This window comes from Salvelinus namaycush, chromosome 11, assembly GCF_016432855.1.
Source record: "Salvelinus namaycush isolate Seneca chromosome 11, SaNama_1.0, whole genome shotgun sequence".
Taxonomy (NCBI): domain Eukaryota; kingdom Metazoa; phylum Chordata; class Actinopteri; order Salmoniformes; family Salmonidae; genus Salvelinus; species Salvelinus namaycush.
The window spans coordinates 27,235,954-27,259,422 of NC_052317.1; the positions used below are offsets into that span (position 1 = coordinate 27,235,954).

The window sequence follows — 23,469 nt, forward strand, 5'->3', positions numbered from 1 at the left end:
GAATTGATTTATTCCATCTGTCACCTGTTCCATTGCATCTTTGTTTGTAAAACTGAAGTGGCTTAATTGATTTATCGACTGTAGCCCAGAAGCCCACTATCTGCAGACCATAAACTACAAATCCCATAATGCTTAAAATAAGTTCTGACCCCGTCCTAGGCAGACAGAAATGGCTCACATGCTGCAAGTGAACACAAATCTTAAGTGATCTTTTTTATTTGTTTAACTGCTATAATAAATGTAAAAGATTATATTTTTATAAAGTGTCGGTGTTATGGTCACGTGGTGAGGTCAAGTTTAGCGGGAAAGAAAACATGGCGAGCGAAGTAGCAGGTAGCGTTGCGGAGCCAGTACAATGTCCCGTTTGTTTTAAGGATTTCGCGGCGTCAGAAATCAATGCCCATCTGGACAGATGTTTGTTAAACAATGACAGTTGTCCGACATCAACCAGTAAAGACGAGAACGGACCACCTCTCAAGAAACCTTGCATTTCTAGCGAAGCGTCCAGTCCAACAGTTAACACGACAGACTCGTCGGATGCGAGGAAAGGTACCACGCCGTCCTCTCCGGTTTTCAGTATGTTTCAGACCAACAGAAATAAGGGTCCAGTTCAAAGTGAACGAAATGCATCTTTATCGAATAAACCGATTGCCAGCACTGCTGTCAGTAAAGGAATTAAACGTCATTCACCTGACGAGATGGAGGCAGGTAAGGCGATGGGACAGTTTGGCATCGACCCCCCTATATCGAACACACTGATAAAGACCCCGCGTGATACAACACCTGTGCGCGCTCTGCTGAATATCGATAAGCCGCTGGCGGAGAAACTGCGACCAACCACGCTAGAGGAATATTTCGGCCAAAACAAAGTAGTAGGAAAACACACCCTTCTCAGGTCGCTGTTGGATTCTCAGGAGATACCGTCATTGATCCTATGGGGACCACCAGGATGTGGGAAGGTGTGGTGTTCTACTTTGTAAACATATACATATAATCTAGATTGTATTTCCATGTTGTAAACGAAAGTAACACGTGAGTGATGATGAAGTGTGTGACTGACGAGCAGAAATTGTCATATGCTGAGGCAGTGAAGAAAGTAGAGGAAGATGGGTCAAGGGGGAGGGATCCTGAGAGGAGTGGTGGTGAGTAGTAGATCTGTACCAGTACAGAGGGATAAACCAATAAGTGATATGTTTCAGTAAGACTGTATTTTGGGAATTTATAACAATGGTTATCAACTGTCCAGCAGGGATGGAACATAAATCGCAGAAAATAGAGGTTGTGGTGGCAGCTGCAGAGAGGTATTTGGGTGTGCGAGGTTTGACGTCAGAAGAGTTACAGGGTGTGTTAAGTGGTGGTGGCTCATACATTCAGTCTGTTGGCCTGAAGTAGGACTAAATATATTTAACCCTTGTGTGGTGTTCATGTTTTTGTTATTCACCCAATGTTCGCGGGTCTGATTGACCCAAAACATTATTGGGTTTTAAACAATACAGCCATAACAATTTATGTAAAAATACTTAATACTTAGATTTTGACTTGTATCAATTACAAGCAATACACCATCATTGTAAATTAGAATTTGTTCTTAACTGACTTGCCTAGTTAAAGGTTAAATGTAAAAAAAAATATAGACAGCATACATGGTTAATATTTGGCATTTACCTCTGCTAGATAACATTTATCAATAAAAGCGCTATTATTGTTTTTAAAATATATATATTTTTTTTTTAACACATTAAGGCTGGTCTACACACCACATGAGGGACAGAGTTTTACTGTGTGTGTGTGTGTTGCAAATGTATTTCTTGCACTTGATGCATGTGTACTGTGTCTTCCTGTCCTTCTTGGGTCCACGCACATCACAGAGCTTCTTCATGTTGCTACCGGCTGCAATCTAGAATGATGAAAACACTTAGTTCAGGAATTTTACTAACATCTCACTCACATATATAGTTACAGCAGGCCAAGGTAGGAGAGTCAGACACACATGCAACATCACCCACACTTACTTCCATTGTTGGTTCTGTGGGTCGGCCGGATGGGGCACCAACATCCTCCTCCTGAATCCTCCTCACAATGGCTGCAGAAGCTGGGGTCCTTGGGATGTGTTACTTACTCTGTATTTGAGGTCTTATCAATGCCTTGCCCAACTCCTCGAGAAAGAGTCTTCTCCTCTGGAGCTTCCCTCTGTTCCAATCTGGGTTCAACGCCATCCAGATGACAAACGCTGTGTACGCCGAGATGTCCAAAATGTTGAAGAACATCACAAGTGGCCAGCGTAGGGTTCTTCTTTTGCAGCTGTAGCCAGTCACCAGCTTGTCTAAATTGTCCATCCCTCATTTTGTGGCATTATAATCCATTATGATTTCTGTTTTTTGATGTTCCTGGCCACAGATTCTCCCATTCCTATGCAGCGTACTCATGAGTACCACATTTTTGCCTTTCTTTGGCAAGTAGGACACAAGGGAAGTGTCGGCCGTGAACACAAACTTAGAGGAATTGATAGGCCTCTTCCGTGTATTCAACAGCTGAGTTGGGAGCTCTGGCTTGTTTTTTCGTACCGTTCCTACCATTGTCAGCTTTCTCTTGAGGAGCTCCTGTCCCGACTTGTGTTACCGCATGTGATGTTGTGGCTACGGGTCCCTGTGTCATGTCCAGGACAACCCGCATCCCTTGGTTCTTCTCAGGAGCTCCTCCATCTGGCTTCCCTGTATACACTTGCAAGTTCCACTCACATGATGAAGCAGCATCACAGGCAGCCCAGATCTTGATTCCATATTTTGCGGGTTTAGACAGTATGTACTGCTTGAAGGGGCAGCGGCCCCTAAATGACATAAGCTGCTCATCAACAGTAACGTTGTGCCACGGTTGTAAAACAGGGGAAGGCGGTCCACCCACTTGTCTTACACTGACCTGATTTCAGCTAGCTTGTCTCTCTGCCGCCGAGCTGGTCTGGTGTCTTGGTTATTGAAGCGGATAATCCTGGAAATAATGTGGAAGTTTTCCAGAGATCTTGTGGCACGGAAAAGTTCTCTGCCAGTTTATGCATCCCACAGGGATTTTGTGGATTCCCCATTGGATCTGAAAACACCAGCATAGATAAGAACCACAAAGTATGTACAGTTGAAGTCAGAAGTTTACATACACTTAGGTTGGAGTCATTAAAACTTGTTTTTAAACCACTCCACAAATGTATTGTTAACAAACTATAGTTTTGGCAAGTTGGTTAGGACATCTACTTTGTGCATGACACAAGTCATTTTTCCAACAATTGTTTACTTCCAGATTATTTCACTTATAATTCACTGTATCACAATTTCAGTGGGTCAGAAGTTTACATACACTAAAATGACTGTGCCTTTAAACAGCTTGGAAAATTCCAGAAAATTATGTAATGGCTTTAGAAGCTTCTGATAGGCTAATTGACATAATTTGAGTCAATTGAAGGTGTACCTGTGGATTTCTTTCAAGGCCTACCTTCAATCTCAGTGCCTCATGGGAAAATCAAGAGAAATCAGCCAAGACCTCAGAAAAAAAATTGTAGACCTCCACAAGTCTGGGTCATCCTTGGGAGCAATTTCCAAGCGCATGAAGGTACCACGTTCATCTGTACAAACAATAGTACGCAAGTATAAACACCATGGGACTACAGCCGTCGTACCGTCCAGGAAGGAGACCGTTCTGTGTCTTAGAGATGAACGTACTTTGGTGCAAAAAGTGCAAATCAATCCCAGAACAACAGCAAAGGACCTTGTGAAGATGCTGGAGGAAACAGGTCCAAAAGTATCTATATCCACAGTAAAACAAGTCCTATATCGACATAACCTGAAAGGCCGCTCAGCAAGGCAGAAGCCACTGCTTCAAAACCGCCATAAAAAAGCCAGACTACTGCACATGGGGACAAAGATTGTACTTTTTGGAGAAATGTCCTCTGGTCTGATGAAACAAAAATATAACTTTTTGGTCATAATAATCATCGTTATGTTTAGAGGAAAAGGGGGGAGGCTTGCAAGCCGAGGAACACCATCCCAACCGTGAACCACGGGGGTTGCAGCATCATGCTGTGGGGGTGCTTTGCTGCAGGAGGGACTGGTACACTTCACAAAATAGATGGCATGAGGTAGGAAAATTATGTGGATATATTGTAGCGACATCTCAAGACATCAGTCAGGAAGTTAAAGCTTGGTCGCAAATGGGTCATCCAAATGGACAATGACCCCATTGAGCATACTTCCAAAGTTGTGGCAAAATGGCTTAAGGACAACAAAGTCAAGGAATTGTAGTGGCCATCACAAAGCCCTGACCTCAATCCTATAGAAAACTTGTGAGCAGAACTGAAAAAGCGTGTGCGAGCAAGGAGGTATACAAACCTGACTCAGTTACACCAGCTCTGTCATGAGGAATGGGCCAAAATTCACCCAACTTATTGTGGGAAGCTTGTGGAAGGCTCTACCCAAAACGTTTTACACAAGTTAAACAATTTAAAGGCAATGCTACCAAATACTAATTGATTGTATGTAAACTTCTGACCCACTGGGAATGTGGGGGTGGCTGAGTGTCAGTCTCATCCTCCTTCTTCCAACTCCCTGTCAGACTTCGAATTGACAGAGACAAAATTCATGATCTTCCAAAGTGGAAGATGCTCCTTCCACACTATCTCCTCTCTCTGCTAAAACAAATTCTATGGCCCTCTGAGCAGAGATTATTTTTGCCATACTGATTGATTGTGGTAAGGAGCCACACATGCAAAGCTATTTATTTGTTGTGTTGTGTCCCTCCCCCAATTTGCACCTGGCTGGGGTAGAGTGTGGGAAAATCATTTTTACAATGTATTAAAATAATATATTGTAATAACATTGTGTAGTTTCACACACTACAAAGGGTAAAGAGTGAGAAAAGAGGGAGACAGACAGGTTCTTGGTGCTATGTTGAAACAGCAGGCCCAGGGAGGAGGAATGCACACAGCAAACATTTTTGTTTCATTTTTACTTGTTTTCACCTACACACACACTTTCCCACACTTTTATTGCCCTCAGGTCCAGTGGACCTGAACACCACATATGTAATATAAATGTGTAGTGGGGTGCACAGTGTGAAAATGTGTTATTTTACATGTTCTTCACAGAAAATGAGCCAAGGTCAATGAGTCTCAGGGTGAAAAAAGTATTAATTGTATAATTTTTATTTTAGTAAACATTGAAAATGGACCCACAGACCCAAACACCACACGGGGGTTAAATAGTGGAGTATGATATATGTATAGATTCTTTTTTTTTGTGAGTGTTGTGTTAGATGGTAGGGTATTTTAAAAATGTTTTTTTTTAAGCAAAGTTCAAGGGACTTGTACTCTAGTCTAGTAGGTGACGGTAATGCAACATTTATTGGATGCCAACCGCAGGTAAACTTCATTGAAGAAGAAGTGGGACTGACAACAGCAGCAGCAGCAACAACAACTTCTCATATCAGCATCAGCATCAATCTTTTTATAGACCAGACCAATTAGTGTTGCTCAGTTGCAGCTTGTTAGAAAAATAATCCAAAAAGCAGATAAATATTGATTTCAACCAACCATCCCCCTGAGTTCGTCATTGCTCAAGAACACGAGACCCCTGTGGGCAGGGAAGACCTTGCAGCAGCCTTGGAATGTGTAACAATAGGGCCTATGCCCAGTGCCTACATAACGTTAAGCCTAAAGATAAGGTCATTTCTGCAGTTTTTTTTTATGATTATTGACTGAGTTAATGTGGTTATTGCAATGCCCATGGATGGCAGTCACATAATTGGAACTGCTTTAAATTCTCCCATTAGGCCTAGATATACTGTATAGTGACTTGCATTATCTGCACTGTTAATGCCATAATAGGCCAGCTACCTCTCACTTGACTGGCCACCATAACAACATGCCTCTTAACACTTTCCCTTTCTCGCTGACTCTCTTTGTCAGCCCTCTGGTGTCATGGGTCAGATTTCATAAGATTTATGAAGCTAGATTCCAGGATTTACAGTGGAGGCTAGATTTATGAATCTGTCTTCAGGGTCTTCTAGGCAGGGACCAGGGGACCTGGTTCTGTCTGTGGATTATAGGGACTGGAAAAAGCATTATAGGCCTATAAAATACAGACGGAAAATGCTGTGACAGTGGCATGCAGCGGGATCAGTAGATGCGTGATTTTAGGTGCCTGCCTGCATTCTCAAGGATTTAATGAGGAAAAATACTTTCCACATAGGGCCCCACACACTATCTTCATCATTAGTAGTAATCATATTTTGAACGAGACAAGTATTCACAGGTACTCGCTTTCTTCAGATGGATAAGAATTCTAAGAATCTCTAAGAATTAGATATGGTGTCACTATGAACTCTTACGTTCATGTATCTCTGTCCTTCCTTCCAGACCACCCTGGCCCACATCATAGCCAGCGGCAGTAAGAAGAGGGGCACGGCCCGCTTCGTTTCTCTCTCTGCCACCAGCACATCCACCAATGAGGTGCGAGAGGTCATTAAGCAGGCCCAGAATGAGTTAAAACTGATGAAGAGGAAGACCATCCTCTTTATAGATGAGATCCATCGCTTCAACAAGTCACAACAGGTAATAACAACCAAAGTGCTCCAGCCAATAAGAAGAATTGGGCTCAGGTTTCAGCCAATAACAATGACAAAGGGTAGAGGGTATCACTCCAAGATGCAAATTCCAATGATGACATTTATTTTTATGAAAATGTGTAGGTCTAATTTCACTCATCTTTTGTCTTATCACATTTTTCATAACGAGTAGTGTACTCCATGGAGTTGTAGGCCAAATGATTTAGTAGCCCTTGCCTAGCTACAGCCACACATTTGTCAGAAATCTCTGTACACTTATGATTGGCTATCAACCACACTAGTATAGGAATGTCCATCCCATGATCCCAAAATAAAGACTCAATTCCCTCAAACAATACCCATTATCCACCCTCTTTGTATCTACCACAGATTCATGGAAAAATTCATAGATTTTTAGTGTAGCATCTCAATCAGATTCCCTGAAGCCATTTGAGAGAGAGATTGTTAGCATAATTCTACTATTAGAATATGGTATCATATCACCTAACTAGCCAAGATAACGCCTCAGATTAATGTTGAATGTTAGTGGCCATTCTTTTCTTTCATAACTCCACACCATTGTGTAACAGTACCCACACACCATTGTAGTAACAATGGTTTGTACTTAATCTGCATCTGTGGTCCACATCCCTGACCAGTACATATCGACTAAAACACATTTAGTTATAAATGTAACATAATGGACTAGTGCTGAACAATTAACCGAAACTTGTGTTGTTTTTTTTGTTTTTTTGTTTCAAATATATGAATTCCATTTCGTTCTGTTTTTCAAGAGATAGATCAGATCCAGCCTGAACTGTCTGATGTAGTAGGTAGTTGTAGTTTCCAACAGGCCAATATTCTACATAGTTTAGCACAGAAAACGTGGTAATTAACTACAATGAGCATAATGCATTGAGCCAACTACTTGTCCGGTCTGTGTGTGGCAGACACGGAGACAGAGAGAAGAGACAAGAGCGCTCGATCAAGAGCGATAGAGAGTAGCCTTTGTGGCCTGCTGGAGGTCATTTTGCAAGGCTCTGGCAGTGCTCCTCCTTGCACAAAGGCGGAGGTAGCGGTCCTGCTGCTGGGTTGTTGCCCTCCTACGGCCTCCTCCACGTCTCCTGATGTACTGGCCTGTCTCCTGGTAGCGCCTCCATGCTCTTGACACTACGCTGACAGACACAGCAAACCTTCTTGCCACAGCTCGCATTGATGGGCCATCCTGGATGAGCTGCACTACCTGAGCCACTTGTGTGGGTTGTAGACTCCGTCTCATGCTACCACTAGAGTGAGAGCACCGCCAGCATTCAAAAGTGACCAAAACATCAGCCAGGAAGCATAGGAACTGAGAAGTGGTCTGTGGTCTCCACCTGCAGAATCACTCCTTTATTGGGGGTGTCTTGCTAATTGCCTATAATTTCCACCTTTTGTCTATTCCATTTGCACAACAGCATGTGAAATTTATTGTCAATCAGTGTTGCTTCCTAAGTGGACAGTTTGATTTCACAGAAGTGTGATTGACTTGGAGTTACATTGTGTTGTTTAAGTGTTCCCTTTATTTTTTTGAGCAGTGTATATAATTGAACCGAAACCGAACCAACCTCATAAAGAACTAATCGCTCAGCACTATAATGGACAGATGGGTGTTGATAGAAAATCTGATCTGAAATAATTGCTTCGTACAGCATGCCACAATTGTTTTAATATACCTACAAAGTTTAACAAACTATAGTAACAATAACATAGTAACCAAGTATCACTCTGAAAATAGCAATAAATATCCTTATCAGTTACTGTCTTCATTTTGTGTAGTATAATATGAAGGATGGTTCTCACTGTGGCACAGAACGACCCTTTTATTGTGTCTGTGTAAATTCTGATAACAATTAATAGGCAGTTAGAGCCAGGGTCGACTCTCTACACCGTGCTCGCGCTAAAGAGGTGCTAAGAGGGAAAACATAGCCATCATAGCGCATGCGTGCGATAGATTTGTCTTTTAACCATGTACCCTATAATGCTTTTACACAGCTACAAACCAATGTACAATGAGGTATAGTGCCAATGGTATTTCATGCACAGGTAACCAAAGCCCTGTGACTCACCCTTGATATTGAACCACTTTTGGGATGCTCAACACCTTCTCTTTTCCTCCCATGTCTCTCTTCACTCTCTTTCTATGTCTCTTGTTGTCTGTCTGTATGTAGGATACCTTCCTCCCTCATGTGGAGTGTGGGACAGTGACTCTGATTGGGGCAACCACGGAGAACCCTTCGTTCCAGGTGAACGCGGCTCTGCTTAGCAGGTGCAGGGTCCTGGTTCTGGACAAGCTGTCTGTGGAGGCAATGGGGTTGATCCTGCTCAGGGCCGTCGCTACGCTGGGGATCAGTGTACTGGGAGAAGATCTCAACGACCGCATAGATCAAGACGAGTTAGACTCAACCGAGCTTAGATCAGAGTAAGTAGCTGATACCCCCTCCTCTGGGAATGAGCACCTTGTTATCACGGAACGTGCCGTGTAGACACATGTCATCCTTAAGTCTGGGATTCCTGAACCCTGATTGGTCGAGGGGGACGTCCTCTCTCTCCTCTGTGCCCGCCTTAAAATGTTTTCCTTTAGGTCATTTATGGCCTGGCAGGGCTGACTATAGGCAGACAGCCCTGGCAGTTGTTCTCTCTCTCCTTTTTCTCCTCCCTCTCTCTTTTTCCTTTCTCTTTTTCTCTCTCCTTTCTCTCCTCTCTCTCACTCGCTCGCTCTCCTTTGTCTCTCTTTCTCTCTTGGAGAAAATATCCTTTCTATTTTATTCAGCTTTGTTCAATTGTATTCTTCATATTATAAAATAGTATACTATAATACCATGGAATTCTAAGCAAATCTTGTCTGCTAAATGAACTAGTAACCTCTCGCTCGCTCTCTCTCTCTCCTTTTTCTCATCTTTTTCTCTCCTCTTTCTCTCTTCTCTCTTTTCTCTCTCTTGCTCGCTCGGTCTCCTTTTTCTCCTCCCTCTCTCTTATCTCCTTTCTGTCCTTTCTCTCCTTTCTTTTTCTCTCTCCTTTCTCTCCTCTATCTATTTCTCTCTCTCTGTTGACGGAGATGGAGGGGGAGATGGAGGGGAGTGTGTCGGTATAGCCTAGCCTGTTTAAGTGAGACAGCTGTTAACTGCTGGCAGCAGATGAGGGCTCAGTTTTAACAGTGTACCAGATTCATGGCAGAGAGCCTTCATGGTCAACATGGGTGTGATTGAGTGGTGGTGGTGATTGAGCTAACATTAGATGTTATATTTGTGTTTAAAGATCTTGGTACAGGTGCAAGCCATGGAGTGAAATGCTCTTTGGTTGTGTACAGATCTTTACGCTCAGGTGGACCAACCCTTTCTATTACATCACATCTTTACATCCTACCTTGTTTTGATATATTCATTTTCTGGGAGTGACATAGGTCTCTGTCAAATTGATCAAACTATACATTTGTTCCAAGGAACATTTTAAATCAGACATTTTCCACACTGCATCAGCAAAAAATGGTGGCAGCCCTGGCTTCCCTCTCTCACCCCTATCAAATGAAAAAGGGGCTATTGTCTTGTCTGGAGTCCAAGCCAAGGGAGGAGACAGGCATGTTTGGCTGTATGTTTCACAGGAAGGTCCCACTGGGACAGCTAGATGAGACTAGTTTAGTATGTGCCCTCCCTTATCACCCTCTTCACATCATTTGATTGTATGCCAAAAGTCATGAATAGAATTGAAAGGTTGGTAGAAAATCCAATGAGCTGTTGGTGTCGCATAGCTATGGCATGCGGTTCAGATGTCACACTTAGTGGCTTAAATATAAACATTTAAACAGTATATTTTATTCATCTACCCGCAGGTATTTACTATATAGATCTATTGTTTCATTTAGGCTCATGGATCAGAATCAGCACACCAGTACCTAGGGCTGTGGCGGTCACAACATTTTGTCAGCCGGTGATTGTCAAGCAAATAACTGCCAGGTACCAGTATGGCTTCCACACGTAGCCTACAAGCCACTGATGCAGACCTTTGAAACATCTACATTTTAAAAAGTCTAATAAATCCATGCCTACACCTTCACAATAAAACATTTTTTTTTATTTTAGACAGGTCTAAAGAAACATGTATTCTATTTCAGAAGAACAGAATAGCATACTCAGAGATGTCCTTATGTTAGGTCCTGATGTGGCTATGCCATATGGCTGTGGGCTACACTAGTTCATTTAGCAGACCAGATTTGCTTTGAATTTCATGGCATTATTTTAGATTTTATAGTATGAAGAATGCAATTGAACAAAGCTGAATCAAATAGAAACGATTTTAGGGGAGTGCACGCACACATGCGGCTATTCTGTGTTGTGGTTCTGATGTGGCTATGCCATATGGCTGTGGGCTACACTAGTTCATTTAGCAGACCAGATTTGCTTTGAATTTCATGGCATTATTTTAGATTTTATAGTATGAAGAATGCAATTGCACAAAGCTGAATCAAATAGAAACGATTTTAGGGGAGTGCACGCACACATGCGGCTATTCTGTGTTGTGGTTATCAAAGAAATAGGTTCTCCTATATGCTTAATTTAGAGGTATTAATGTAACTTTAGTTGTTCTACAAACGTTGGGTTATATGTTTAGATTTGTAATACATTCTAAGACTGCATGATACGACTAATGATATGAAAAAAGTTGCATGAAAGGCATGAGCTTTGCTTTGTTTTTTTCACCGGCTGTACACACTTCAACAGTCTCTCATTCACAAGTTAACAAACACTTGATAATGCCTCAAATTTCCTGGTGGCATCCCCTTTGTGTGGATGTAATGCCCCCTAAAAAATCCCATGGCTTTTGCGGCCAGTGGCCGTTGTGCCCTTGGGCTGAATATAATACTTATAATCCCCTTCTCCCTGAGTGCTGCACGCTCCAAAGCACCTCACTCACATTGCTCTCCATCACCTGATCGGGTCTTTCTCACAAGCTAAAAGTGAAGACCGACACATCGGGACGCATCTGCGCGTGTCCTTATCCAATTCCGAGGTGTCCACATTTACTGTACACATTTACTTTTCGTCAGCCAACAAGATGAGTAGGCCTAACGAACAGCAAAAGCACTCAAAAGCACTAGCATATGTCAATCTTCTATCCCCCATGTCCTAAAGTTCTATTCTGTGCAAGAAATAAATATTCCATACATAGTCTGGGACAGTTGTGGGATGTGATTGATCCCAAATGAATACAACCACTAGCATAAAATTAAAAAAAATTACGCAATGAGGCTGACGCCACAGATCAGAACATTTAGCTTAAAATGTTGATAAACTAAGCTATTTCGTCACATTCTAAGCGCAGCAATGTGCACACGGCAGTAGGCTGTAAGGGCGAATGTTCTATTAGCGGGAAAACACCATTATCAAAAGTGACCTTAAATGCAATTATGCAAGTTTCTTGCCTCACTCTGGGCATCATTCACAAGTGATAATATATAATTCACAAGTGATAGGCTAATATTGTCACCCATCAGACAATTCTTTATTTAATCTTGTCTTTACATAAACCAAATAATATATGTGTGACATTTGTTTTGATTTAGAATGGACCATTATCATGCACCTGTCTCGAGATAGATCTATGCACTTAAATAGCAAATCGAGGACGCTTTTCCCGTGGTTCATTTTCATGCCAGCCAGTTAGTCTATACTCCTGTTGTAAAGAGAAGCAATTGTTGAGAAAAAGTTGAGTAATAAATATAGTACGCCTAGCCTATAGAAAGCTGAAGGGATGCTCCTCTTTTTAATAGAGGCCATCACTCTGTTTTTCTCATGTAATTGCATAGCCTATAGAAATGTTGCACAAAATGACCTCATGGGCCCTCATGAAGTGTTTGATTAGATTTTCAATTAAATTTGCATTGATATCAGAGTAATTAGAGGGACAATAAAGTGCTGAGTACCAGGCTGTTAGCAAGTTTGGTAGGCTACTAATGACCATTAGCAGCATCAGAGCTTGGAGAAGCCTAATTACCGTGAATAAACAGTCACATGTAATTTGACTGCCTTCATGACTCATGACCGCCCATGTGGCGGTAATACGGTCACCGTATTGGTGAAGGGTGTTTGAGGGTGTTTGCATCGCCCCGGGGACCAGGGGCCGCGTTCCACTCTCCCCGTTAGTTCTCATGTTGTCACAGGACTGTTGGCTCAACACTGTCCTGACTGTCTAACCCGACACCCAGACCAGAAGAACACTCAGTTCTTCGCTAACTTCTCTCCAGCTCCTGCAATGACATTATCACCCAGGCCAAGTCCAATAAAGATGCTCCCCTGCTGACTCCATAATGTGGTTTTTGGTAAGGGGTTGTTTATTTGTCACCTTAGTGGCCAATAGGGCTGTGAATTGCCAGAGCTCTCACGTTACGATATTATCACAATACTTAGGTGCCGAAGCAATATGTATTACGATTTTATATGAATTGCAATTCAGTACTGTGATTTTATTTGGGTACAGGTACAGCCAACAAGCGCAAAAATAATATTGTGATATTGTCAAAACAATACGATATATCGCCAAAAATATTATCCCGATATGTAACTATCACATTTTTTTTGTTCCCCCCCATCACTAGTGGCCAAGTGGATCAAGTCTCTGTTGTGTACTTGTTTTAGAGATGGGATTATTTGAGAACGACACATGGTATTAGACCAGATGCTGGTACAAGGACACTGCCCATCATGCCTTGGCTAAATTGAAGAGTGCCCCTTGTCTGGGTCTGGTTTATGTCACCATACATGGAGGGGAGGCCTGCCGCTGTGAGAGGGTCTCAAAGTGTGGCGTCGTACCAGTTGCTTTTCATCAGGGTCAACCGTTTGGATCTGGGAATGAAGGATTGGGTAGTTGGCTGGGGGATCTGGAGGATCATCCAAAAACCATAGCACCCTGTTTGCAGGAGTCAAATTCTGAGCAAATTCTGAGTCTCTATTTGATGTTGGATGAAAATGCTTCTATGTGCAGTATAGCAAAAAGACACAGTTATTGTCATTTTTCTCTGTGCCATTTAGGCCTAATATAATCGGAGCTAAACATTTCTTATTTGTTATAATTGAATGTGTTTCTGTTTTCATGTTGTGTAGACCAAAGGTCTATATTGAGCAGAAGGCTCTGGACACCATAGCCCACCTGTGTGACGGCGACGCCCGGGCGGGGCTCAACGGGCTCCAGCTGGCTGTCCAGGCCCGGGTGGGTGCAGCCCGTCCTGGCCAATCAGGATCTGGCAGTACCCCACATGACATTGTGGTGCAGGAGGAGCATGTGAAGGAGGGCCTTCAGAGGTCCCATATCCTCTACGACAAAGCAGGTGAGTCCAATGGTTCAATAGAAAAGAGTATAGGAGTCGCACCCCTATCATACTAACAGGTGCATGGAGAAAAACTGTACACTAAATTGAAACTCCAGCATACTGATGATCTTGATGCTCCTCAATGGTTCAACCATAACATTAGAGTACATTATTTTCTATTGATTCAGCTGTAGTCAGTGGACATTTGACATTTTTCTAGGATGTTCTTTTACACTGCCCCTCACTGGACTGACAGATATTTAAAAAATGTAGATGACAAATGATGTTACTTGTCATGATTCAATTTGATAATTACAGAGTGGTGACATCCTGTCTGGTTGGCTCCACAGCAGCAGCCCAGAGATAATAACCCAAGCAGTCTGTCTGTCAGCTCATGGGAATGGACCTGTGAATAGTTTAGGTGTATTTCAGAGGTCTCTTGTGAAAAGGTGAATGTGCTGGTCCTATTGGTAGAGCTAACTTCCCCTTTGCTCTGAGTCTGAGATATGCTGCCAGATCCAGCCAAAGAACACGTTGCCCTCTAATACATACAGTAGACTCTTTCAATATGCCCTACATTAGCTGACTCAGGCCAGACGGCTAGCGCTAATTAGGTTAAAACCCTCAGACAGTAATTTGTACAAGTGATGTCACCATGGTGCCAGCCTGCCAAGTGCTATTGTGGCTCACTGCCCTTGATTGATGCTTTAGAAGCATGGACTGGTTGTTGTCAGTGTCATCTTACTGGAATCAATGAATATCCAGAATATGTTAGTCAGAGGACACTTAGGAGATTGATACTCTACGACCACACCAAGGAGTCTATGTAGTACCCGCCATAACTCTTATATTATGTGCATTAGTGTCAAAGTGAAGGTGAAGGGACTTGATCCCAGTCTCTTTTAACCTCTGGTTCTCAGCTTTACTTTTTCTGTCAACCTCAGTGGAGGATGGGTAGAGGATTCTTCTCAAAATTCCTGGTATTTTCCCTCTCAACACTTCCCTGTCAAACTTCTCAGGATTTTACGAATAAATGGATCAACCACTTCAAACATGCCATAGAGTGTATGGCTCTGCTGCAAATGAGAGGATAAATGGGTTTTTGGGGGGGATCCTAAGGACCCTTTGACTCTGACTGTTGCTGCTGCCAACACACCACCAGGGACAGAGGGATGCCCCTGTCTGCCATGGGCTTGAAAAGTTTGTGCCAGCTGGCGTGGCAATTTATTATGAGACCCCCAGAGATCCATCATCCTCCCATGGCCTGGTTGATTTACAGGAGGCCTGCATTGTTTCAGTGTGTCCTATTTTGGGTGCTGGTGGAGGCCTCCAGGTGGATGAAGCCTTATCCAAAATAGCTATGTCAACACAATAATGCCTCAGGAGGGGTGGGCTAATGCCTCAGGAGGTGGACTGGGATATGGAAGGTTGAGGTGGAGGAGTTATCCATCGTGGAGAGAGGTGAAAGAGGGACCACCTGAGTGACAAATGAGATATTTGTTCAAATTAGGACGCTGTCTCATAATGGGACATTGCCACGCCATGGGGCCCACTGGAAGCAAGGGATAGACCCTCACTAGCCTTGTCCCAGACCTGTTTAGTGCTGTCTTGCCAACTCACATGGTCATTGTCACGCTATACAATGATGCTAAGACGGGTAAAACAGACAGGACCATGCTAGAACATCACCGCAATGGTGGGTTAATTGGTCTGGGGAGACTGGGGCCTCCAGAGAGAATCCAGAACCTAAATAAGCCTATGGGGTTAAAATCTAACCAGAATTTCCTCTGAACATGCCCCAGAAATTATTAATGTACATCAACTATACAACAGGAACACAAATATAGCCTTGACCCAGCTCAGCAGCCTCTTAACTGTTATGTCAACTAGCTAGACATCCAGGATAGATGGTTTTACCAGCTATAGACCTAACTCTACATTTACTCTATTTAATGTTTTGTCATTAAGAAAAACAGTGATGAAATTCATTCACGTCATTGCATGTAGACTAATCTCAGTTACCCGGAAGTAAAATTATTTCGCGAAAGTTTGTCATTTCCTATTTTACATCTGGAAGGGAATGCCGATAACAATTGTGATTACCTTTGTGCAAAGGAAGGAAGCAAAGTCTCCTCACTCGCAAACAAAAACTCTGCCAAATCTGGTGGAAACCATTATCATCCGCACACAGGCTTGACAATCCACGCACCAGTTTAAGTTTACCGCCTTTGCCCAATCCTGATTTGTCCAAATAATCAATGCCCAAAAACAGGAACAACTGCTGCTTGTGGTCACATTCTACGTGAGCCTTGACAGATTCTCGTTGTTTCATGTTCATGAGAATCTGTCCACAAAAGATGACATGTAGACTTCCATCACTATTCTGTTGTGTGATCTGAATCTGATGCTGCTGTATTAAGTTTTGTTAGTGTGAAAGATATTTTGATGAAGCTATTTTTATATCTATGAAACTAAAAACAAATGACTTGTGTCAAGCAGGCATTGGTCTGGATTTGTTTCTAAGCCCTCTACAGTTAACCAGTAACCTTTGTGTATTGTTCTTTGTCTTGGAAAGCCGCCAGTGAAGCTCTGGCCAATTTAGGCCTCATGTCACTCTGAGTAGCAACTATCTCTGATTGATGGATGGAATGTGGGTGTGGGCTGGATGGAAAACCGTAGGGACAGCTTGGCCACACACGCCCTTCCCATGGATCACTAGGGATCAGACCTGGATTCAAAATTATTATTTTCTTCTTCTTACAAATAGGCTACTTTGAGCATTTGATTGAGTTTCGCCAGGAGAGCCAGATGGGGAAAGGGTTTGTACTTTTGGGACTATTTCATTGTTTCCATTGTGCCCGGAAAACTCACAATAGTATTTGAACCCAGGTCTGCCAGTCCAGGGAGAAACATTATAGGAAACATCATATAGCCTTGGTTTTAGTGTAACTAAAACAAGACAATAATTAGTATTATTTATATCTTTATGGATCCCTTATTTTTCTTCATCCCCACACCATCTTAAAACCCCTTCCCTCCCCTCCTTTTTGTGTTGTGTTGTGTATTATATGTACACTACATGACCAAAAGTATGTGGACACCAGCTCGTCGAACATCTCATTCCAAAGTCATGGGCATTAATATGATGGTGCCACGTTGAAAGTCACTGAGCTCTTCAGTAAGGCCATTCTACTGCCAATGTTTGGCTATGGAGATTGTATGTGTTTGTGCTCGATTTTATACACCTGTCAGCAACGGATGTGGCTGAAATAGCCAAATCCACCAATTTGAAGGGGCGTCCACATACTTTTGTATATAGTGTATTTCTATGGATTTCTATTTCTCTCTAGATCTATATGGTTATTTTCCCACCCATCCAACCCTACTTTGTGTTGTTTGTTACATAAAGGTGAGGAGCACTATAACTGCATCTCAGCACTGCACAAATCAATGAGGGGCTCCCACGAGAACGCTTCCCTCTACTGGCTGGGCCGCATGCTGGAGGGAGGAGAGGACCCCCTGTACGTGGCTCGCAGACTAGTCCGCTTCTCTAGTGAAGACGTGGGTGTGTGACACGTCTCTGTTTACATCAAACCATTGTTTTAATCAGTTATTAATCAGTTATTGACCCAATTACATAAACCATTGCATTGGCGCACCCTCAGAAAACACTGTAAGGAGGAGGATGTGCTGTTTAAAAAAAAAAACATGTTGGTCAAGCACTAATTACCTGTACCAAACTATTTTGTCAACAAACATGATCTAGCGTCTTTGGTATCACCCCAGAGGAATCTTATTTTTGCCCTGACAGTTGTATGCGAAGTCTATTTTCTGTTGGTCTGCACCTGTCAGAGCCATGGAAGGAGTCTTCCCTTACAAGTCAAAGGCCTAGACAAGGTTATGGTGTGTTCTGACTGGATGTCCTGTCCCTTTTGTTCAGGTATGGCAGATCCCTCTGCCCTTCCTCAGGCTGTATCTGCCTTCCAGGCCTGCCATTTCATCGGGATGCCAGAGTGTGAGGTGAGACTTAAATCTTAAATCTTGTCACCAAGGGCAACCAAGAGTTGTCCTTACATCTGCCTCTGTTAAATATCAGCTCTTTGTTATGTTGTGGATACAATAAAGAGAGACATTGGATTTTACCTGAGGAACTCCTTATTTTCTGACCATGTTATCCGGTATGCCTTTTGATATTTGGCCATATCAAAATGCTAATAAAGGTAATTCTCTCTCTACTCCCTTTCCTCCCCTCGCTCCTTCCCTCCCACCCTCAGGTGATCTTGGCTCAGTGTGTGGTGTACCTGGCCAGGGCTCCTAAGTCGGTAGAAATCTACAAGGCGTACGGTAACGTGAAGGCCAGTCTGAGGAACCATAAGGGCCCCCTACCCTCTGTTCCCCTGCACCTTCGCAACGCCCCCACCAAGCTCATGAAGGACCTGGGCTACGCTGAGGGCTACAAGTACAACCCTGCCTTCAGTGCCCCTGTGGAGCAGGACTACCTGCCTGAGGAGCTCCGGGGAATGGACTTCTTCACCTGGAACCCCTCTGACCTATAACCTTTGACCTTTGAGGTTGACCCATGACCTCTGGCATCTGAGGTCAAGGTTACTGTGAGGGTTATAATGCTAAAGATCCATTTTTGTGCTCTGAGGACCTCTGAAAATGCTGCTAGATCTAACACGAATAGAACACTTATGCATAAGACCAATTTTGAGTTCAATGATGTTATCACTTTGTTAAATAAATGTAATCTTGTATTGTAGATTGTTACCATTAAGTTGATATAATTTGTCCAATAGACTGTTATAAATAAACAGAGGGACAGTAATTAGCACCTTTTTTATTATAATTAATTTGATCATCTAGGACTTACACTGAGTGTACACAACATTAGGAACACCTTCCTAATATTGAGTTGCACTCTCTTTTGCCCTCAGAACAGCCTCAATTCATAAGGGCATGGACTCTACAAGGTGTTGAAAGCATTCCACAGGGATGTTGACTTCAATGCTTCAATGTTGACTTCAATGCTTCCCACAGTTGTGTCAAGTTGTCTGGATTTCCTTTGGGTGCTGGACCATTCTTGAGTGTGAATAACACCTCAGCGTTGCAGTTCTTGACAGACTCAAACCGGTGCTCCTGACACCTACTACCATACCCCGTTTAAAGACACTTAAATCGTTTGTCTTGCCCAAATGTCCATCTGATTAGCACACATACCCAATCTATCAGTCTCAATTGTCTCAAAGCTTAAAAATCTTTATTTAACTTGTTTCCTCCCCTTCATCTACACTGATTGAAGTGGATTTAACAAGTGACATAAGGGATTATAGCTTTCACCTGGTCTCACCTGGTCAGTCTGTCATGGAAAGAGCATGTTCCTAATGTTTTGTACACTCAGTGTATATGGGAGGTTTATTCCGTTTTCAGCCATTGTCTGCAAATGAAAGATAAATTACATTAAAGGTAATCTCATGCAGTACCACTTGTTTTACACCAACTCACTTAACCATCGATGTGTTGCACCAGTTCTGCTGCACCACGGTACCTTTATCCCCTAAGGTCTCAGGTGCCATTATTTCAACTATGTGATCTTATTCAGCAGCTACACAGCCTAGGCCTGAGGCCTCATAAATGATGAGTCATAACTCACCTGACTGATCCAGGGAATTAATGAACCACCGTGGGTGAAGACAGTAGGTTTTTGGGTGGTGTTGCAGCCTTTACCATTCACAAAACTGGTAACCCCCCTGGATGTACCACCTACCATCTTTACCCTGACAGTTCAGGAGCCCACCTGAGTAACCCTGGGGAGACAAGAAGACCAGGGTGGAGGAGATGGAAATATGCAAGTAGCCACATTGAAAATAATCTGAAGTATGTCTGATGCTACTGCATACATAAATCACACAAAAATGTACTGTACATTGTTAATAGTTGAGATAACATCTAGAATGTTTGACTAAAACAATTTCAAACTTTGCTTACATTTGTATATGATCACGTGTGTCTCTTATGTTAACACTGTCTGCCATTACTTATTCAGCTGCATGCGACACATCTCCTTCGCATGATCAGTCTATTGACTGTGGACTGTGGAATATTGTCCCACTCCTCTTCAATGGCGGTACAAAGTTGCTGGATATTGGCAGGAACTGGAACACGCTGTTGTACAAGATGATCCAGAGCATTCATATAGTAATAGTAACACCAGATACTGACTGGTTTCTTGATCCAGGACCCTACCTTTTTTTAAAGGTATCTGTGACCAACAGATGCATAACTGTATTCCCAGTCATGTGAAAACCATAGATTAGGACCTAATGAATTTATTTCAATGGACTGATTTCCTTATATAAAATCTTTGAAATTGTTGGATGTTATGTTTATATTTTTGTTCAGTGTAGCTAACTGTCTTGTTGCTTTTCCCCCTTTGACGTGCGAGCCTATAGTCTTACAGTGTCACATCCTGGCTGAGGTACAGAAAGAGTATCAGTGTAAGTGTTTCTTATGCTGTGGCCTTGAGATTGGTGGGTATGCAAGAGTGTTCCTTCGGGAACATTAGGAGAACAATATGGAAACAGTCTTTGGAAGGGTTTCATATACCACCAGGATATATATGGGTGTTCAATCTGTTCCGGTTTACTTCTCGGATGCCTAGTATGTTACTATATTTTATATAAATCCTACAGCCAATTTAATGGCATGTTGCATGCTGGACGTAATGCAGTGTGCGGCTGTCATGACCCAGTTATCCGGGATGAGCCTAAGTCCGCAGGTGGGGAAGAACAACTCAAGAGAAACTGAAGAATAAGTGGCAAACCCAAACATGGCTGTAAACAGTAACATGCTGTTGTCATCGGCAGTTCTATTGTAAGAAACATCTTGGTTGCCGAGGCAAAAACCCTGTGCTATCCTGGAGCACGAGTACAGGGCATTGCAAGGCTGCTTCTGATCATTCTACGACAGATGCCGGGAGCTGATGCTGTTGTGGTCCATGTGGGGTCAAATGGCATCAGGAGGGCTAGCTCGGAACTTCTGAAAATTGATTTTAAATAACTGGTTTTAGTACTGAAGGATTCCAAAAAGCTGCCAGTTATTTCAGGTTCTATACCATCACTGGGCTGCAGGTGTGAAATATCCAGCAGGTTACTGACAATACACACCTGGCTAAAATATTACTGTAGCTCTATTGGAATTACTTTTATAGATAACTTCGACAGCTTTTGGAAACAGAAGATGGTCTACAGGAATGACGTAGTCCATCCAAATCATCTTAACTCCTGGACTCCTCCACGCATTTCAAGGCTGCGTTGAGATAATGACTTATCAATGACCCAAGACGAGCTCAGCTAATCCCTACCATTGTGTCGCTGAGTTGTCATAATGCTGGAGCATTGGCAGTCACAATGTAAGTAACTTAATTGACAATGTCCCCCTAACTGCCCTGAATGCATCTGTTGATCCTACAGTTATTGTATGCAGTAATAATGTGCATATGAACCAGAGTTCTACTGTTGGCCCTGAGGTGGTGTGCCCTAGTAGGAAGTCCACTGTGTGCAGCTCACCCTGCACAATCAGCTCAAATATAAATAACATGACCATGTATACTTCTGATAAGCTTCCCAGTAAAGCAATAAAAACAATCAAGTATCCCAGAAAGTGCTAAAAATAGCCCACATTAATATATGTAGCCTAAGAAACAAGGTTCATGAAGTCAATAATTTGCTAGTAACAGATGACATTCTTATTCTGACTATTTCTGAAACTCACTTAGATAATACCTTTGATGATACAGTTGTAGCAATACATGGTTATAATATTTACAGAAAAGACAGAAATGCCAATGGGGGCGGTATTGCGGTCTATATTTAGAACTACATTCCTGTAAAGCTTAGATAATATCTCATGTTAAATACAATTGTAGTAATATGGCATAGGTTAATCTGCCTCACCTAAAGCCCATTATTGTGGGAAGCTGCTATAGACCACAAAGTGCTAACGGTTAGTATGTATACATGTGATATCAACAGAGGTATATTTTCTTGGTGATTTGAATATTGACTGTCTTTCATCAAGCTTCCCATTCAAGAAAAAGCTTCAAACTATAACCAGTGCCTGCAACCTGGTTCAGGTTATCAGTCAACCTACCAGGGTAGTTACAAACAGCACAGGAATTAAATCATTAACATGTATTGATAAAAATTTTACTAATGCTATAGAAATTTGCTTTAAAGCAGTATCCAAATTCATTGGATGTAGTGATCACAATATAGTAGCCATATCTAGGAAAACTAAAGTTCCAAAGGCTGGGCCTAATACAGTGTGTAAGAGGTCATACAATAAGTTTTGTAGGGAATTTTATGTTGATGATGTAAATAATATTTGCTGGTTTGTGGTGTGTAATGAGGAGCAACCAGACGCTGCACTTGACACATTTAGGAAATTGCTTATTCCAGTTACTAATAAGCATACACCCATTAAGAAAATGGCTGTAAAAATGGTTAAATCCCCTTGGATTGATGAGGAATTGAAAATATGTGTGGTTGAGAGGGATGAGACAAAAGGTATTGCAAATAAGTCTGTCTGTCAAACGTACTGCAAATTGAGAAATCATGTGACTAAACTGAATAACCAGAAGAAGAAACTATACTATAAATTATATTAAGAATGATACTAAAAAGCTTATGAGCACCTTAGATTACATTTGGGCAAAAAGGCTAACTCGGCTCCATCATTCATTGAATCAGATGGCTCATTCATCACAAAACCCAATAATAATGTCAACTACATTGGCAAGATTAGCAAACTTAGGCATGACATGCTAGCAACAAATGTCGACACTACACATCCAAGTGTAACTGACCAAGTTATGAAAGACAAGCACTGTAATTTTGAATTCCATAAAGTAAGTGTGGAAGTTGTGGGGAAATGATTGTTGTCTATCAACAATGACAAGCCACCGGGGTCTGATAACTTAGATGGAAAATTACTGAGGATAATAGCAGACAATAATGCCACTCCTATTTGCCATATCTTCAATCTAAGCTTACTAGGAAGTGTGTGCCCTCAGGCCTGGAGGGAAGCAAAAGTCATTCCGCTACCCAAGAATAGTAAAGCCCTTTACTGGCTCAAATAGGAGCTGATCATGGACTACAGGAAAAGGCACGCCGAACAGGCCCCCATTAACATCGACGGGGCTGTAGTGGAGCGGGTCGAGAGTTTCAAGTTCCTTGGTGTCCACATCACCAACGAACTAACATGGTCCAAACATACCAAGACAGTCGTGAAGAGGGCACGACAAAACATATTCCCCCTCAGGAGACTGAAAAGATTTGGCGACACAATGGTAGGGATTAGCTGAGCTCGTCTTGGGTCATTGATAAGTCATTATCTCAACGCAGCCTTGAAATGCGTGGAGGAGTCCAGGAGTTAAGATGATTTGGAACCTCAAAAGGTTCTACAGCTGCACCATTGAGAGCATTCCAGTTGCATCACCGCCTGGTATGGCAACTTCTCGGCATCTGACAGTAAGGCGCTGAACA

At 42.4% G+C, this 23,469-nt stretch overlaps 1 protein-coding gene across 1 annotated transcript; it reads left to right on the forward strand.

The window, feature by feature from the left end:
* The first annotated feature begins 307 nt into the window (after window positions 1–307).
* wrnip1 (WRN helicase interacting protein 1) lies at window positions 308–19,257 on the forward strand. Its single transcript, XM_039003462.1, has 7 exons — window positions 308–959; window positions 6,398–6,592; window positions 8,793–9,043; window positions 13,719–13,942; window positions 17,334–17,489; window positions 17,865–17,944; window positions 18,199–19,257. The coding sequence occupies exons 1-7, from the start codon at window positions 315–317 to the stop codon at window positions 18,478–18,480; spliced, it is 1,833 nt and encodes a 610-aa protein (XP_038859390.1). The 5' UTR covers window positions 308–314; the 3' UTR covers window positions 18,481–19,257.
* Window positions 19,258–23,469: the final 4,212 nt, after the last annotated feature.

Excerpts from the sequence above, each read along its gene's own strand:
- wrnip1 (XM_039003462.1), top strand. The coding sequence starts at position 315 with ATGGCGAGCGAAGTAGCAGGTAGCGTTGCGGAGCCAGTACAATGTCCC. Across the intron at positions 960-6,397 it reads GACCACCAGGATGTGGGAAG|ACCACCCTGGCCCACATCAT; the intron begins GTGTGGTGTTCT and ends CCTTCCTTCCAG. Across the intron at positions 17,945-18,198 it reads TCGGGATGCCAGAGTGTGAG|GTGATCTTGGCTCAGTGTGT; the intron begins GTGAGACTTAAA and ends TCCCACCCTCAG.